The sequence below is a fragment of the Amia ocellicauda genome, chromosome 5, assembly GCF_036373705.1.
Source record: "Amia ocellicauda isolate fAmiCal2 chromosome 5, fAmiCal2.hap1, whole genome shotgun sequence".
In the NCBI taxonomy this organism is placed as follows: Eukaryota; Metazoa; Chordata; class Actinopteri; order Amiiformes; family Amiidae; genus Amia; species Amia ocellicauda.
Window position 1 is genome coordinate 14,377,994 of NC_089854.1, and position 17,474 is coordinate 14,395,467.

The 17,474-nt window shown below is 38.8% G+C and overlaps 1 protein-coding gene and 1 non-coding gene across 2 annotated transcripts; both read right to left on the reverse strand.

The window, feature by feature from the left end:
- Positions 1-1,238: 1,238 nt before the first annotated feature.
- Positions 1,239-1,330, reverse strand: trnai-uau (transfer RNA isoleucine (anticodon UAU)). The gene is given in 2 exon segments: positions 1,239-1,274; positions 1,293-1,330. It is a non-coding gene; the product is annotated as a tRNA-Ile (tRNA).
- A 2,589-nt stretch (positions 1,331-3,919) lies between these two features.
- On the reverse strand, positions 3,920-8,016 carry LOC136749552 (mRNA decay activator protein ZFP36L1). Its single transcript, XM_066703961.1, has 2 exons — positions 7,828-8,016; positions 3,920-6,852 (listed from the first exon to the last, which is right to left on the reverse strand). The coding sequence occupies exons 1-2, from the start codon at positions 7,879-7,881 to the stop codon at positions 5,719-5,721; spliced, it is 1,188 nt and encodes a 395-aa protein (XP_066560058.1). The 5' UTR covers positions 7,882-8,016; the 3' UTR covers positions 3,920-5,718.
- Positions 8,017-17,474: the final 9,458 nt, after the last annotated feature.

The following is a 17,474-nucleotide window of genomic DNA, read 5'->3' on the forward strand; positions in this document are numbered from 1 at the left end:
AAAATGTTCAATAAATGTCCAATTAAATAAATATTTCTTCAATAATATATTGGTTGTGTTCTTGTTGCTATGACTGTGACAATAAACCCCGTATCGGGTGACGGGGCTGGTTTTCACATGGGCACACTGTACCCGTTAATCATTTATAAATTCGTATTGAATTGAGAAACGAACATCTAAACAAGATCAATGTACATGACATCGTATTCATTCATTCTATATTGATAAGGGTTTTATATGATGTATGGGACCAGAGAAATATGGGTAAAAAATGTGAAATCTAGCTCCGGTCTCCGCCAACAGCCTGATACACTTGATGTATTTTTTATTTTATTTTTATTTTTTATGTATTATGTAGGTATTTTTGTATATCTTAAGTTGGAACAATCAATCAAATAATGTTCAGACATTAACATTGAAGGCGTGTGCCAAGTGAACACAATGATCTCTGCTTTAAGGCATAGGATTTTTGTTTTTAAATAATTTTTTGTACGAGGAAAGGGTTTATTTTGCCTCTCTTTCCCGAAGTATGTTAATAGTACCATGAAGCGCAGAACAGGTCAAAGCCCTCGGTGCTACAGCTGAGAGTCGAGGCGAGAGCAGATGATTGCAGCAGCTGCAACACTGAAGCGCATCCCGCCGCGCAGGCGCCGCTGAGGAGCGCACTGACAGAGCGGCTTTCACACAAACTCGCCACTGCAATGGAAGAAAGAAGCGGATGGAGTGGTATTGATTTCCCAGTTGCTCCCTTTCCCGTAGCCCTTGACTGTGATCTTGACAGCACTTAGCTTTTACTGTCCAGGATGTAGGACCTCACTTAATGTATTTACTTGTGTAAATTGGAAGTTGTAAAATGTATTATACTTTGTATTATGCTTTGAATTGCTTTGTATAATGCAAATTTGAATTTGTAATGGTTGATGCTTTGTACTGAACTGTATTCTTGCACTTTGTATTGCGCTTATATTTTGTAAGTCGCCCTGGATAAGGGTGTCTGCTAAGAAATAAGAATAAAAATAACTATAACAACCACAGTATGTATAATGACATACATTGCCTCAAAGTATATGCTACAGCAGAGAACATTAGAAGTGAGTTTTCATTGCTTTGCTTAAAAACAGTAACTGTACAAACAGGCACTTACTACTACAAATAATAATTATTTTTATTATGTATTTATTGGCAATCTCGCTTTTCAAGCTCGACTTTATATTTGATGCCTATGTGGTAAAAGCACTTGCTCCAGGTGAGGCTCGAACTCACAACCTCGGCATCGCCCTGCTGTACTGCTCTATAAGTACCGCGCGCTAACCGATTGCGCCACTGGAGCTTCGGCTGTTTGCGCCGCTGTGACTCGATTTCGGATTAATCGGTATACAGTGTGTACGGTACGGTTTAACAGCTCTCGCACTTGTCTTCATTGACGTATGACGTCATTACGTTGGTTGGAAAGAAAGTCTTATGCAAGTCAAAACGAATCATATCACCGAGAGATATCACGTATAGCACCAGCTACCACAAACAAATACATACAAACAAAAACTACCGGTATTTGTGCAGCCGGGATTGCAGTTTGACTGAAGCTGCAACTTTAGGGCGCACTGCCTAAGGTCCCTTTCTACCGCAACATTGTTTCATTTGATCGCTAATGTATCATTTCAAAATTTCAATATTACAAGCTTATTTAAATCAGTGTAGGGCTAAATTAGTTGTACAGAATTGAAGTCTATTTTCAGAGATGTCTCTTTACAAGTTTGGACATGTTTGGCCTTGTTCCTGTGATATTTATTATTTAATCATCAACTGTAAATGTCAATATTTCTGTCAATGGCAGAAATAATAATAATAATAATAATAATAATAATAATAATAATAATAATAATAATAATAATAATAATTATTATTATTATTATTATTATTATTATAATGATGTAGGATTTTTATTTTATCTTTGCATTAAATTAGTAGGTTTCCTGCCACATTTTAAGGCCAAACAACAGCCTCACCCACAACTCTAGTAAACATCAAATCCCAGACCCATATCTACACCCAAGTGACTTCTTTTAAGTCAGTATTAAAGAAACCCTAAACCTAACAAAATCCAATGCCTGGACCAAAATATATCCCTTATTTCTCCACTTAGGTTTAACAAAATGTATTTAACAAAATAATCAATCAATCAAAATACCCTCTAATCAACACAAATGTAAGAGTTAGACCATTACTTAATTTAACTCCAATTGGATGCATGGTTTGCATGCTGCCAAAAAAAGTCCACATGAACATTGTAAAGAAGGTGTTTCTTAGGCTTGCAACGGTTTGGAGGTGCTGATTTAGTTTATGCTGACAGATATGCATGGAATACAAAATACTGAAACCAGCAGATGGCAGTAGCGCCTTTAAAAACATCCCCTGATACTAAGCATACATTTAGAAAGTAAGTAAAACTCATTCTTACATGCAGGGTTATTTGATTGTCAGAAGAAAATAACTGTCTCTTTTTTGTATTAAATAAGATTTCAGTTAGAGTTACAGAGTCTGATTTTTAATCTCTTTTGATATATATGCTTTCTGTTCCACAAGCATATATCTCCTGAAAAATAGAAACAATCACAAAAGCAAATTAAACAAGTAAAGCCTACATTTGCTGCAGTTTTGCAAGGTTTGCTGACATGCAGCTCATAAATTCAATATGTCCTTTTTGGTAATCAGACTTCTATTTTTCAGGGAGGGGAGAAAATAGCTGAAGTCTTTATCAGACATCACAACAGTGACATGTACAAAATGCGACTTTGCAAATTAAAAGTTTTCAGCTCCTAACCTTCAAAGAATGTAAAGAGAGAGCGAGAGAGAGAGGCAGTTTGTGTAATGGTTTTGAAACTCACATTTAATATCTGAACGGAAGTAGCACCAGTGCAATATCTGCTAAATGGTTTGTCAAGTCAGGCCTGTGTTTGTTTCAGAAGACCACAGTGATAGGCTATATAGTCCCAGAGCTCAGATATTACATTTTCCAGATTCTCCAAAGTGGATTTGGGGAGCGGTTTTATTATTTATGTATATCTTACTCGAAAGTTGGACTTAATGGTGGCATTGTGACGGACAGACCTCAGAGATAGTGGGCCTTGTGTAAAAGTTTAAGTCTGAAAAGCTCCCTATGTGGTAGCTTGCGACAACGTGAAAGGACTCAGTCAGATGCTCTTTGAAAAGAGCCGAGCTCCCCCCAGCAAACAGTTGGACACTCAATTCAATGCAGCAGATTTTCCCCCCTGCTCTCTGGCTACTAATAAATCTGCTTTCAAGACCTTTAGCCTCTGAATGGACTTGCAAATTACCCCTCCTCCCCCCTCCTCTTCTTCCCCACTCCATTTACATGTCTTGCATTAGCATACAGATGTTGCTAAGAAAGACTGAATGCTCACACAAAGGACTGTTTCCGAAGGATGCCTGGTTGGCTCTTTTTATTCTCGCTCCCTTCTGTGAGGCTCTCTGTGCAGAAAAGTTATTGTCTGCTAGATGGTTCTTCAACAGATTCCTGGTTTTCTCAATGCAGCTTTCAAAAGAAAAGACTAGAAAACTTCTGTTCATTTTTTCCCCTTCTTCTCTTCTTGTGTTGGCACCAGAGGGACAAGTCTGTACAGTGTTATCAAGTGTACTGAACACATTACAGTATAGCCATTCGGTTCTCTTCTGAGCAGTGATGTAATGACTTAAAACCAACCTTATTAGAAACGGACGTGTCAATGCAAAATAAATAAAAGCATTTTTGCAGTCTGTTTTATAATTATCAATTTATAAACATAACTATGTAATGTTATTCCTTCATGAACAAACATTTCAAACTCTAAATGCAATCAAAGAAGACAAATGACTTCTGCATTCTACAGTAAGTGCTCAATTACAAGACAAAAACTTTTTTTTTGTAATAAAAGGTTTATTTTAAAACGAGAATGTAAAAAATATATTAAGAAAACAAAAAAGGTTTCCATGCCATGGAATGTAAACAATACCATTAAATTATAAAAGAAAAAAGTATAAACAAAAAATATATACCTTTTGCTTTAAAAACAACACAAAATAAATAAGTTTTAAGTTAACAAATGCAAAAGCTTGTTTTTTTTTGTTTTCAGTCAAAAAAAATTAAGGCAGAGTTACAAATAACACAGTTTCTTGGCTAAGTTGGCACTAGGAAATAAGCACTCAGCTCACTAGGTTGAAAACAAAGAAAATATATAAAGATGTATGTACACACAAAACTGGATTTTACAAAACCTTAAGATGTTTAGCCCTTCATTAAAGTTTTATGCTTCAGGCACTTAAATGAAAATATATCCACAATTTATTCTCTATACATAATTTATGTAATGGTCACATTGTCATCTTTTGTCTTCAACAAGTTCTGCTGAAAGCTTCTTAAATATGACAGTTTTCACCCAGGAAAACAATCTTGATTCTTGACTTTGTGAATGTGAAATTTCTAAATATAATACTTTTTTCTTAGGCAATGTGGTACCAAATACAATATTATTTGTGCTTATTTCTCAGTTTTTTGTACATTTTAAAGCTTTGTATGCCGAAGGGATAGACAAGAATGTTCCCTCGAAGTTCATTAATGCTAAGAGAAATGTTTGACATGATCAGTATTAATAGAAAAGGCAAGTTAACAGTCTTTATCACAGTTTAGTGTTTCTGGGCTGCATAAATTGATTATATATATATATATATATATATATATATATATAAACACTTCAGTTTGGATTATCAAATTGAAATAGCACATTTTAGGTGAATTTGCCATCATATTACTTTGTCATATTTGCAAATAACCAATTTGTGGCCTTCGGATAGGGGAGGGAACATATTCCGCACATATATAGATTAAGCTGATGTATAATTAAAAAAAAAAGTTACTTTACGGTTTGTATTTTTCCATTTAAAATGAAGCTTAACACTTCGTCAAAATCCTGAGATAATTTCCTACATTCAAGGAAGTCTATTTTTCTCTTCTTTCTTAAAGCTACAAAATAGCCTAAACAAAGATTAATTCTGTAAAGCCTTTCTTCAACATTGCATTCAAAAAATACAAAATGACACTTTCACACAGTGTTCGAAAACAAGAACAGCCCTGTTTAAGAACAAAAAAAATAAATATCCATAATGTACAAAACACTAAAGTTAGGCTAGTCAATAATACTGTCTTTAAAGATGCCTTTACCAAAGGCTACATTTTACATACATTTTGGAATAAACATAAGACTTAATCTTAATTGTGTCTACAAAACCCCAGATATTCTACTTATCTCAGCTTTGGTAACAAACTACAAGGACTCCTGCTTTGGGGTAACCACTGATTTCAAACTTTTTTTAAGCTGTGTTTATGGCACTTTACATAGATACAACGCCACTACACTCAAGTGATAGCAACACGTGTTTAAAATGATCAAGGTTAGTCCCTATTCAAGCCCTAGATTATTATTTCCACAATTAGTACACTCAAACAAAATGGGTACAGAAAATTCAGAAATAGAACTTTCTTGTTTTCTTGCTGGAAGACAATAAGAAAAACAGTATAAAGCTATTTTTAAAAAGTACCCATATAGGAGCTAAAAGGGTATACAACAGTATACAGTGTCGGGTTAAAAACTAAATACAATATGAAACAAAGCAGTGGTAAAACTGCTTCAAAATAATACAATGTGCAAAAAAAAAAAAGTTCATTTAATCGTCTGACACAGACAGGCGGCTGAAAATGGGGAGGCGTCTGCCCTCGAAGCTAGGCGATTCGGAGCCACTGAGGCTGCTGGAGCTGGTGTAGCCCTCCTGGTCGGAAAGGGAGTCGGCGGAGGCGCTTCTCTGCAGCAGGGGCAGCCCGGGGAAGCTGAAGACAGTTCGGTGTCGGTTTTGGGCCGCCGGCGGCTGAGCACACTTCGTGCAGCTGGAGTCCGTCGCCGCATAGAAGCGAGGGGTGAGGGGCTGCTCGCTGCCCAGGTCCCCGCAGAACGGATAGCTGTGCTTCAGAGCTCCGGGCTCGGGGAAGATGGGGGACAGCAGGTCCGGGCTGCCGGTGGAAGGCGGGGGGGAGACGGATGAAGCCCTGGAGAAAGTCAGCGGCTCCTGGACACTCTGGAAGCCGGAGAGCGCTTGGGATGAGAAGCCGGCGAAGCTGATGCTCTGACGGAGCAGCTGGGGGCGGTCGCGCATCTGCTGCTGCTGCGGCGGAGAGCTGCCAGCCGGCCCTGAGCGCTGCTCGTCCGCGTTGTGGATGAAATGACAGCGGGCGCCGTAGGGGCAAAAGCCGATGGTGTGGAAAGTGCGGCACGGCTCCGTTTTGTACTTGGGGTGCCTGCTGAGCCCTCGCAGCTCGTCCATGCCGTGGGCGAACTGACACTTGGCTCCGTATTTGCAGTTGCCGCTCTCCTCGTAGGTGCGACACAGCTCGGTCTTGTAGCGGGACGAGATGGGGGGAGTGGAAGCGGGCGACTTGGACGGGGACAGGGACGTGGCGCTGCTGCCCAGGCCGGGGGGTGGCAAGGTAGGTGGCGGGGGCGGCGGCACGGGCACCTGGCCACCGCTGCCAAAGTGGCTCACCTGACTCTCAATCATGCTCACGGAGCGGTCCACCCGAAAGGGGATCTGGTTGAGACACGACCTGGGCAGCTGCTCTCGGTTCCAGTTTTGGTTCCCCTGCTGCAGCGGCCAGCACGCCGGCTCGCTGATCTGGTCCACGCTGCCGCTGTTGAACTTGGAGTTGGGCAGCGTGACGGGGCACAGGGAATGCCTGCGCTGGAAGCCCACCGTCCTCTTCTTGGTGGTGGGCGCAATGCCATCCGTCATGTCCAGGCTGAGGAAATTCTGTGACCGGAGAGAGGAAAACAAATTCCGTTACTTGAAATTATTTGAAGCGAATCCACTGGGGATACAGCCAGGCAGTCCCAATGGGGTGAAAGCACACGTGGTTTTATAGGAGGAGAAAAGGGAACTAATTTCAGCAAGAGCTTATTTGTGGCAGGTGGGACAAAGAATGGACAGCTAAACAAAACCACAAAAAAAAATCACAACTAAACCTTAGTTTTAAGGTTTGATGCATTTAAAAGGTAGCTACTTTAAGGAGACATATATAGGTGGAGGACAGATTTTCTTACTCAGACGTCCCATATCACGTAGTATTGAATGGTAGTCTACTTTCTTTTCAGTTATTGTGTTTTGCATTAATATTTTTGTTTGCACCTTCATTTGTAAACGAAACCGGCTATATAACAATTGCTATAATGACAATAATACGTGTACGGTCAATGTATCCCCAGCTAATACACAATGTAAACGTAACGTAAATGACGTTGCTACAAGTTCGCTGTGGCATCTCTGTGTTAGCAGGGTCAGCCCCGTTTTAAAAGGCAAAGCGCCACTTATCAGAACCATTCATTTGACTCAATCTTGGAAAATATAGGGATGTCGGAGGTTTACTAAATATATGCTATAGGCTACTACGATCTTCAATGTTATAATTCACAATAGACAATCACCACAAAACTACCAACACTCAACAAATAATCACAGTGATGCGTAAAGGATGCTTTTGTTCTCTCCGAAGGATAGAATTCATTATGTTGAACAACAAAATCCATGATCCATTAAAAATAACCTTCCTTATAACTTTTAAACCAAATGCATCAATGAGCTCACATAAGAGGTTATTCTGTGTACCCTGTTGGGTGTAAATAAGTTGTGCGTAAATGAATTGGATACAAAGTTTAACTGAAGCTTTAGCAAACTTCATTCCACATTCCCGTACAAGCGAGTCAACCGAGCCCAGCCTCCAGTCCTTACCTTGCAGAACTCGTCGTCCAGCTCCAGGAAAGGTGTAAGAAAGTCGGAAGGCATGGTGTTGATGGGTCGGGAGCTTTATTCCCAATAACAATCAGTCTGAATTTCAGCTGCTATTACTGCTCCAACCAAGCTCTCCCAAACTTTACAGCAATTCTTCTGGCATCTTAATAAATAACTCGATTTCTCGGACTCCACCTACGACCATGCAAAGGAGGTGGGTCCTCGACCAATGTGGACGCCCTGTTTGTGCGGCGTGGAGCTGTCTGAGCGTCACCAGTTTAGCCCCCTTTCAGTGCTCAGCTTTCTTATTAGTACTCATCCGTCAAGCCGACACATTTAAGAAGTATTTACGTAAGTATTTAGTTTTGGAAAGCAACCCCCACCCCCTCCAATCTCAACTTACAGTGCACTCACATGAGGAGACGCGTTCTGACAAACAATGTGGTGCACAAGCCCAAAAAAAAGCAATGCGAGCAACTGCTTGTTTGACTTTGAAGATGTTTATCTTTTAGGGGGTGGTAGGAGTTGGAAAAAGTGATGCAGATTTGTATACATATTTCTTTTGAATTGAATTAAGTACACCAAGCTGTTACAAGAATCTGAAACTTCTTTATACACGCTTCATTAAAACCAATCAGTCCTAATGTAATTCTAAGTTAGAATGAACACTGCGTTTAATCATGCATCTGTTGCATTTATTGTATTATTATAGTGTTGTAGAATCGTTAGTCTTCGGTTGTACAATATTACTCTCTTTTTGTGTAATGTGTGTGCAAGTGTGTGTACTGTGGGGAAGTCCTATTCACTTACCCGCTTCAGCATTGTACTGAAAAGCAGAAGGGCAATCTTTTTGTTTTCTTTGAGGATTGGAAGAAGGGGATGGAACCATACACAGGAGTAAAGGAAGTCAAAATGGTCAAAATGTTTTGAGAGATTCATTTTAAATACACAGATTTTTTGGTAAAACTAAATTGAATTGAATTTTTGAATATCAGTACTACTTTCTCATGTCTGTGAACCTTTCAGTTGCATTCTTTGACATTAGGTTCGCCCTGGATAAGGATGTCTGCTAATAAATAAATAAATAAATTAGGTTGAGTAAGCAAAGTCTACTGCAATTAAGAAATATTGAACTTTCTTGATGTCAGCTGGACACTAATGGGGAGAGATAAAAATTGAAGGAGAAAGAAAATAGATGTTGACTGAATTGTTTGTGCATCCCTGCCCTGGCATGGAAATGGAGCCATGCAAGTGCTGAAACCATTGATGTTGTTATTATTTTTAAATATTCAGGATGCAGCACAAGTACTCCCAACATCTCCAAAATGAAAACTAAGTAGCATCCTTGCTTGAAGGAGTGAGGTACCACATTAAGTTAAAGTGTAGTTAGATTGAAGTTTAGTTTCTGCAGTTGGATGACTGTATGTCCAGACAAAATTCCCCCAGACCCCCAGTCAAATTGAACACGTCTTTGTGTAGCCAAAATAAAAACCTTATAAACTGCATCTTTTCTGTAGTGTTTTCAAAGAGGGTCCCTCTTGTTTTGTGCAAGTATCAATTGAACCAGCAGGGGAAAACATAATTGTGAACTTTTCTCTTTTACTACTTCTCTCACATAATAATCCCATATGCCAACTCCATATGGCAGTGAGGACGCTTGGCTTATATCTCTTGAAAGGCTTATACCTCAATTTAATGCATGAAGGTGATGGATGAGGGCTCAGTTTAATTTTATTTCACCGAACTCCCTCTGTGTAATTGCATTAAACTCCAAAGTCAATGCCAGCCTGCTTTGGCTGCCCCAAGTTTCCCACTGTTCTTCTCGGATCACTTCTAACAAGTCAAAAGGAGCAGTTCAATAACTATCCACGGTGGTTTATTTCTGGAAACCAGGAGAAGCATATACTGTGACATCAAACAGATAAATCATTTTCCACTTTCTGAGTGTTTTTGGGCAAATATTGCTGATTTCATCCATATTTATTAGTAAAGAAAGTTGAAAACATCTTTACTTTCTTCTTGCTGACAATGCACAGCCTCACCCCTGCTTCAGACTGTAAGGCGTGGTGTTCACATTCCTGTCCAGGGGATACCTTGTGTTGCAGAAGAACAGTAGCTCTTATCCATAATGTGCCATGGCCTGGAGCAAACAATGTATATTTGTATGTTATTTCTAGCCCTATTCTGTTCAGATGACAACTTGGCACCAAGCAGCAAGGCACACAAGACGTCTTTTGACACCTTTTGTGCGCTTGATTGCTCTAAGTGGCTCCATGCAGCTTTCTGCAAACTGTCTGATGAGCTTCTGATGGAAGTACCAGTGACTGTCATACTGTTATCCCAGACTCCTACCACCTCCACTTCCCTCAACTTTGACTTACATATGACATAAAATAAGTTTACCTTAATCCAACAACCACTGTCGCAGAACAGAGACACACATTCATCAACAGCCTGTGGACAGATAGGGCTGGGGGTACTCATCTGTATGAGGCAGGGCTCTGTACATGCCGTGAATCGCTATTGTTGCTTTTGCTTGGTCTTTGTGCGTTCCATTTCTTTGTTTGTTGTCTGATTTAATAGAACTTCCATCTTTGTGGAGGTTCTCAAAGAACTTCCCAGTTGAAACTGATTCTTCTGCAGATCCCAGCTTTGTACGTAGGGATAAAGGTACAAAATAAGAGACTAATGATCGAAGTACTCCCTTTTTATTGACAGAAGTGTTTTTTTTACTTTAAGGAAGGTTTTTGTCATCTGTAGATATGTTACATGTGTTATTACAGGAGCAGAGCAGTGCAGGTCACAGGGAAGTAATGAGATTTTAAACACAGTGTGCCGGTTCCTCATTTTTTAATTGTAGTTTAATTGTACCAGTACACCTTTAGACTGAGATTACATTGGGACTTTTGTGAAACTATTTGGTGTATGTATTGGGCACATGTTCTGGTGCTCTTTGATCAGGAAGTGTAATTTTTCCAGTAAGTTTTGGGGATTTCTGGAAAGCCTGCTTTTAAAAATAGTTATTTCCCTGCAGCGAAGTGGCTAATTGCCACAGGCCTCTCATATTTTCTCATTTAAGACACGTCCCTCATTAGTGAAATACTAGCCATTCCCCGCCAGTCCTTTGAAACTGAACAGTACAGATTTTATGGTGAAAAGCGAAAGGCGAAGACGCATTTTTGTTGTGTTTTATTGGTTTGCTGCCAAAAAAAAAAACAATTAAATGCAGAAACACACACTTCTGTATATAATCCAAACCCTGTCATGCAGAAAACAGATATACATTTTTGTGGGCAATCTTTGTTTCCACTATGCTCTTTAGAGGCAAAGTAAATCCAAGTTGCGAACAACCAACTGAACACTGTAAGCAAACACCTTAGAAGGTCAACATACTGTGAGCTGCCACAGAGCATTTTACAAGTGTGACCCCTATAGCACACTGTGTATCCTTTCTAAAAACAAACATCAGTGAGCCTATTGTGCAAACACCCGAAAGAGGATGGAAATAAAAGCCCAATGAAAGCAGAGGAACCTAAACTGGGCCTACTTTGAGTTTAAAAAAGGAGATGTGTGTCTCTTTTTGATACACCACTGTGCCTTTTGTTTCAGGGCTCTGGTGGGTTGGCCGGTCATATCCTTTAACAGTAAAGGCATTTTCTACCCTTCTCCTTCCCCTGCTTCTCCCTCCTTTTACTGTAGCTCAAGGAAATTGTTTTGGCCATCATAAACAGTCAACAACAACAACAACAAAAACTCCTTTGGGCCCAGAATAAAGTGAAAGAATGGGAAGCCTACTGTTTTAAGTGTGCTGCATAAGAGATAAGGATAAGTAGGGGAGCTGTTAAGATGGGGATCAGAGCCATTGAGATGAGAGAAGACCATTGACACCCATTTCAGGAGCTCTGCAGGGGGGACAAAGTGGAATCCCCAAGTCAGAGCACTGACTCCTATTGTTCCCCCTATTCATACAATCTGCAGCAGGAAAAAACTCCATTGTCCGGACAATCAAGTTGCCATTTAGAACTCTGGAAGAGTCCCAGTCCCACAACTCTACTATTGGTTTGCATGCCATAAAAAGAGAGTCACTTTCGATGCTCACTGGCCAAACAATGCCTATATATCTGGATCTGTAATAACTAATCTGTAAAAGTCTGTAAAAAACATTCTGACACAAGTTAGCAAATAACAAGTTCCCACTTTTTCTCCGTTAGCTACTTATGTAAATTGATATCAGTATCAAATAATTGCTTCATTTGCTTTGCATGCACACTCGATTTTTGTAATTTATTTCATAAATGATATGGAAATAAATGAAACCTGATATGCTGTAGCTTATAATTACTTCTCTAATTAGAGTTCCTTTGTCTTTGACAAGAGTGGTGCATTCAACATGTACGTGATAAAGGTACATCTAGTTCTCTGAAGAATAAGTGTAATAATATTGGTGCACATTTTTATTTCACACTGGAGTCAGATGTAGAGCTGTAGCCTCTCCAAGAATCTTTAACATATTGAATTTAACATTAACTCTCTCTCCATATATAGTTGTAATCAACAAGTTGGTGTAGCTCAAGTTAGCTGTACATTTTTTGGTGCGGAGACCTATTTATAATCAATGTATCCATTATCTGTTTAAGCATAATTATAATTTGCAAAACATACACCTTATTAATGGTTAGAATATACATGTTTGTATGTGTGTGCGTTTGCACTACTAGGTACAAACACATATATAAATAGTGACTGTGCTTGAGCAACAGGGCTTTAATAAAAACAGATCTGGCAGCCATGCTTAAACAGCTCTTGGACACACCCAGCAATCGCTAACTATTGAGTAGAAACAAGAATCCTGTGGCTAAAAATGCCTCCATTGACTATTGGGTTTGGATTTTGCAACAGAAACTTTTGATCTAGTACAGACCGTCATTTTCATTCCTCCCGTACATGTAGTGATCTGTGATTTGTTTGTTTTGTAGCTGTTGTGGAGTAGTACCAAAGTACTGATTTTTGTGTACGTCGGAAGTCAACAAATTACAGCTTCTTCATAATCAATGCTTGCCAGAGGATGACAAAACTGGGTGGATGTACCAGAGTGAATCCAAATCAACACCATATGACTGTTGGTAGATTGCAATATGACACAATTCTGTATTTCTACAGTGTCATTCATCATACAGTCCCCAAGGCGTGACACAAAATAGAGAATCTTGTAACCATAAATAACTGATTTATTTGACCAAAGCCTGTCTTTAATTTATTAGACACACATTATTAAGCCCACAATTTCACCAAAAGGCAAGTTACTCCATACATTTGGAATATTATATTAATCACATTCTCTCTATATGATTTTAGTAGATGGGAGAATTCGGGACAGCTTAGCTCAAGAGAAAGTCCAAGGAACAAATAAATGCACTGATGTTTGCTAAACAAATTATAAGTTATAAAGAGTTTTTTTTTTAATATATGTATTTTTTTGTCCATTTAAGGTATATTTTTCAATTACTGATTTGTTGAATAGTTTTTTTTTTCTCTTTGGTCTGTCACGCCTTCAATTGATATCTGACATATTGACCAAGTATTCTGTCAAAAAATCTACTTAAAAAAGAAGTGAATGGGAGGCATTGTGTTGAGGGAAAGACTTTGGTGTTATACTGCCTTCCACTTTGGACCATCGTCTGTGCACTTTTAAACACAATGTACCACTAATGTATTTCCCCTGATAAATTCCTGTACAAATACGTTAAGATAATTGTTCAGAATAGCTAGTTCTCTTTCAACAAGATATTTTAAAAAGGATCACTTAGATTTTAACTTGTGCACAAAACAACTTAAGTTTCCCCTTAGTCCTTCTCATAGGTTTAAGGATGTTGCACGAAACTCAAAAAAATTTGACCAATATGCTAGTTAAGGGAAAAGCTGTATTTTATACTTATGAAGGTTTTTTTTCTCTTATGAAAACCACTTAACATTGATTTCTGAACTTGGAGTGGTCTCTTAATTTTTTTCCAGAGCTGTATATATTGCATGGACCAGTTTTGAACAAATAGTCTTTATTTGGTGCCCCTAGCCTTGGCAACAAGTGTGTAGGTAATACCTGTGTAAAGTATAATAATAATATGTCAGATTCTGACATGGCCAAAGTGAATGTAACTAATGGAAGGTGGAATGTGTGACTTGGAATTGGTAGAAAGACTTTGTGTCTAGTCAGATCTGCTGGAATGTAAACTTACACAAAGGAGGAAACGGTAAAAGTAACAGTTTAGGTTCTGTTTAAACAGTTTATACTTTGTAGGCCACAATATCAAATGTAGCTGTTTATTTTTGCTTCTTCTGCAATTTTAGTTTTGCAATGCCCACATTACTTATATGACTTACATACATATATATATATATATATATCCTTTACAGTACTATACATGATGAATATATATACATGTATAAAAAACAGATTATCCATTCAAGGAATGATGGACAGCAGCTCCCGTCTAAAAACAGTCCATGTTCACCGATGTCACAAAAAACTATTTATTGGAGAAAAAGTGAACGAAAAATATGTTTTTAGATGGGAGCTGCTGTCTATCATTCCTTGAATGGATAACCTGTTTAATATAAACTCCCTGGGATAAGGCACCCCACATTTAAGGTTTATTAAAACTATTGTAGCGCCAGCAATTTTTGAAACTCATATACACTCACCTAAAGGATTATTAGGAACACCATACTAATACTGTGTTTGACCCCCTTTCGCCTTCAGAACTGCCTTCATTCTACGTGGCATTGATTCAACAAGGTGCTGAAAGCATTCTTTAGAAATGTTGGCCCATATTGATAGGATAGCATCTTGCAGTTGATGGAGATTTGTGGGATGCACATCCAGGGCACGAAGCTCCCGTTCCACCACATCCCAAAGATGCTCTATTGGGTTGAGATCTGGTGACTGTGGGGGCCATTGTAGTACAGTGAACTCATTGTCATGTTCAATAAACCAATTTGAAATGATTCGACCTTTGTGACATGGTGCATTATCCTGCTGGAAGTAGCCATCAGAGGATGGGTACATGGTGGTCATAAAGTGATGGACATGGTCAGAAACAATGCTCAGGTAGGCCGTGGCATTTAAACGATGCCCAATTGGCACTAAGGGGCCTAAAGTGTGCCAAGAAAACATCCCCCATGTTTTTCCCTTTTCACACCATTCTTTGTAAACCCTAGAAATGGTTGTGCGTGAAAATCCCAGTAACTGAGCAGATTGTGAAATACTCAGACCGGCCCGTCTGGCACCAACAACCATGCCACGCTCAAAATTGCTTAAATCACCTTTCTTTCCCATTCAGACATTCAGGTTGGAGTTCAGGAGATTGTCTTGACCAGGACCACACCCCTAAATGCATTGAAGCAACTGCCATGTGATTGGTTGGTTAGATAATTGCATTAATGAGAAATTGAACAGGTGTTCCTAATAATCCTTTAGGTGAGTGTATATATTACAGAACTAAAAAAAATAAAAATAAAACTGTTAACCCTATCTAGATATTTATAGTGTACTGTATCCTACTGAATGCAGCATTCCCTTATAACACAATGGTGTGTTATCTGTAACAGGAAGAAAGACAGCCCTCCAATTCTGTTATTACCCTGATAGAGGACAGCAAATGCCCTGTAACACAAACAAGCACTATCCTGAGACAACACTTGTTTTCTTGTTACAGATAAACAGAGGATGTTTAATTCAGATTCCTTCTTTTTTTGACACAAAGAAAAGCAAGTGAGACCTGAGTTAATATTTGCTAAATGGGGTGTCAGTAAACCAGATTAAGGCCTATTCAAACAGGCCTGTGAGAATCCATTGTTTTAAGAACAAAACTGAGAAGGACCATTCTGTATGGTGCTGAGACTTGTAAAATTGAAGTCGGTTATCATGATTATTTTTAATGGGACTGTTTTAAACTTATTCTTTAGTTACACACACAGAATGTTGGGTTGTGGGTTAGAAGCTGTCATTAGAGACAGATTAGACTGAATTTTAATTACTCTTAAAACATTAATGAGTCATATCCATGTCATATCTAATACCTAACCCAGTGCAGTAATATCAAGAGCAGCTGCAGTTGTAGTTAGCAGTGGTAGTAACATTAAAAATGTAGTGGCCTTCAGACGCAGATTAATTGCATCTTAGCAAGGAGTTTACATCTTCTGTCTTCTTGTGTTTATAATACTTTTCTTTTTGTGTATGTGTGTGTATTTAATCTTGGCTGCAGTCCAGTGTTTAAAAGCCACATTGAATTCTTTGGGTGGCTGTGTAGAATATTTTACTAAGAAATAAGACCGCTTTGCTGAACCCCCCCGCCAATTTTAAAATGTATATAATAGCACAATTATCCGTAACAAAGACCACAGAGAGGGTTGTAATGGTTACATCGATTTGCAGAGAGCGATTGTGCTCCGATGAGTCACAATACCCTAAATGCAAATTAATTCAGTATTTTTTTTCAGATTGCCCGATGAATGCAAGCAGTCCCCTCAGCATGCCACTGCGATCCTGCAATGCATTCCTTTGCATGTCACTATAGCAGGTTCATTAATGTTTAAACTGTCTGGCAAAGCGGACAGGCTTGCCCAGGGAAGAAAATGCATTAGCCTTTCACCTCTCTGGACCTCGGATCAGGGTTCGTTATCAAACCGACCCAACCGGTTGACAGCATCCTTCCTTGGGACAAAGGCTTGCTGTTCCTCGGTGGTCAGATTGTAACCGTTAGCGTTTGGGACCAGCAAAGGTGCGCCAGAGCTCAGGTAGCTTAATTTATTGGCATAATTAACGATTTCTGCGGCATTTACAGGCGCCCCGTTTTGCGACATTTGAAATACAGTCCGCTGTTAAATATGTCCAATGTTTTATGGTTTCCTAACGACTGTTCGGCGGTGGTCCAACGATTCGCCTGCATTTTTTTTAATGATATATTTCACAAAACCTTGGAGTGGTTTCGTATATACACTGTCTACCTGTCAAATCCAATATGTCGGCAGCTTGAGCTTCTACGTGCCCAGTTATCTAACCACAATCATTTTGTGTAACAACCCCCCCCCCCGCATCAACCCCCCTCCAAAAAAAAAAAAAAAAAGCCAGGAAGGAATGACTGCAACTGTTAGCAGTTTGTTGTAGAGCTTATATATTTCTTACGATAACGACTGCCTATCTCTGACCGTTTGCTGTGTGAGACACTTTTGCTATGAGCTCTGCTTTCCGACTTATAGGGTTTCCTGATAAAGTGACTGGAAGTTTCAAAGCTTCTAATATACAGTAATATTAATATATTTTGTTATCAGACCTTGATAAAGTTTTTATTTCATAGTATTTTAAGTTTGTATCTATTCATAGTCCAACTGCTAAAAATTGGCACTTCTCTGATTTTGCAAACTTTGCCTATTCATTTATAACAGTCTTGCTTCTGCTTTATTTATTTATTTATTTATTTTATTTTTTAATTGAGATTATATTGTGTGCTGCAAATACTTTAATGCTATGTAATCAGAAATAACTTTTTGAGTATGCTCTTGCTATCTTGAGTAACTAACAACAACAAACAACAAACAAACCAGAAATCATTCCCAACTGATTTCGGTTTGTTTTTTTATTATTATTTATT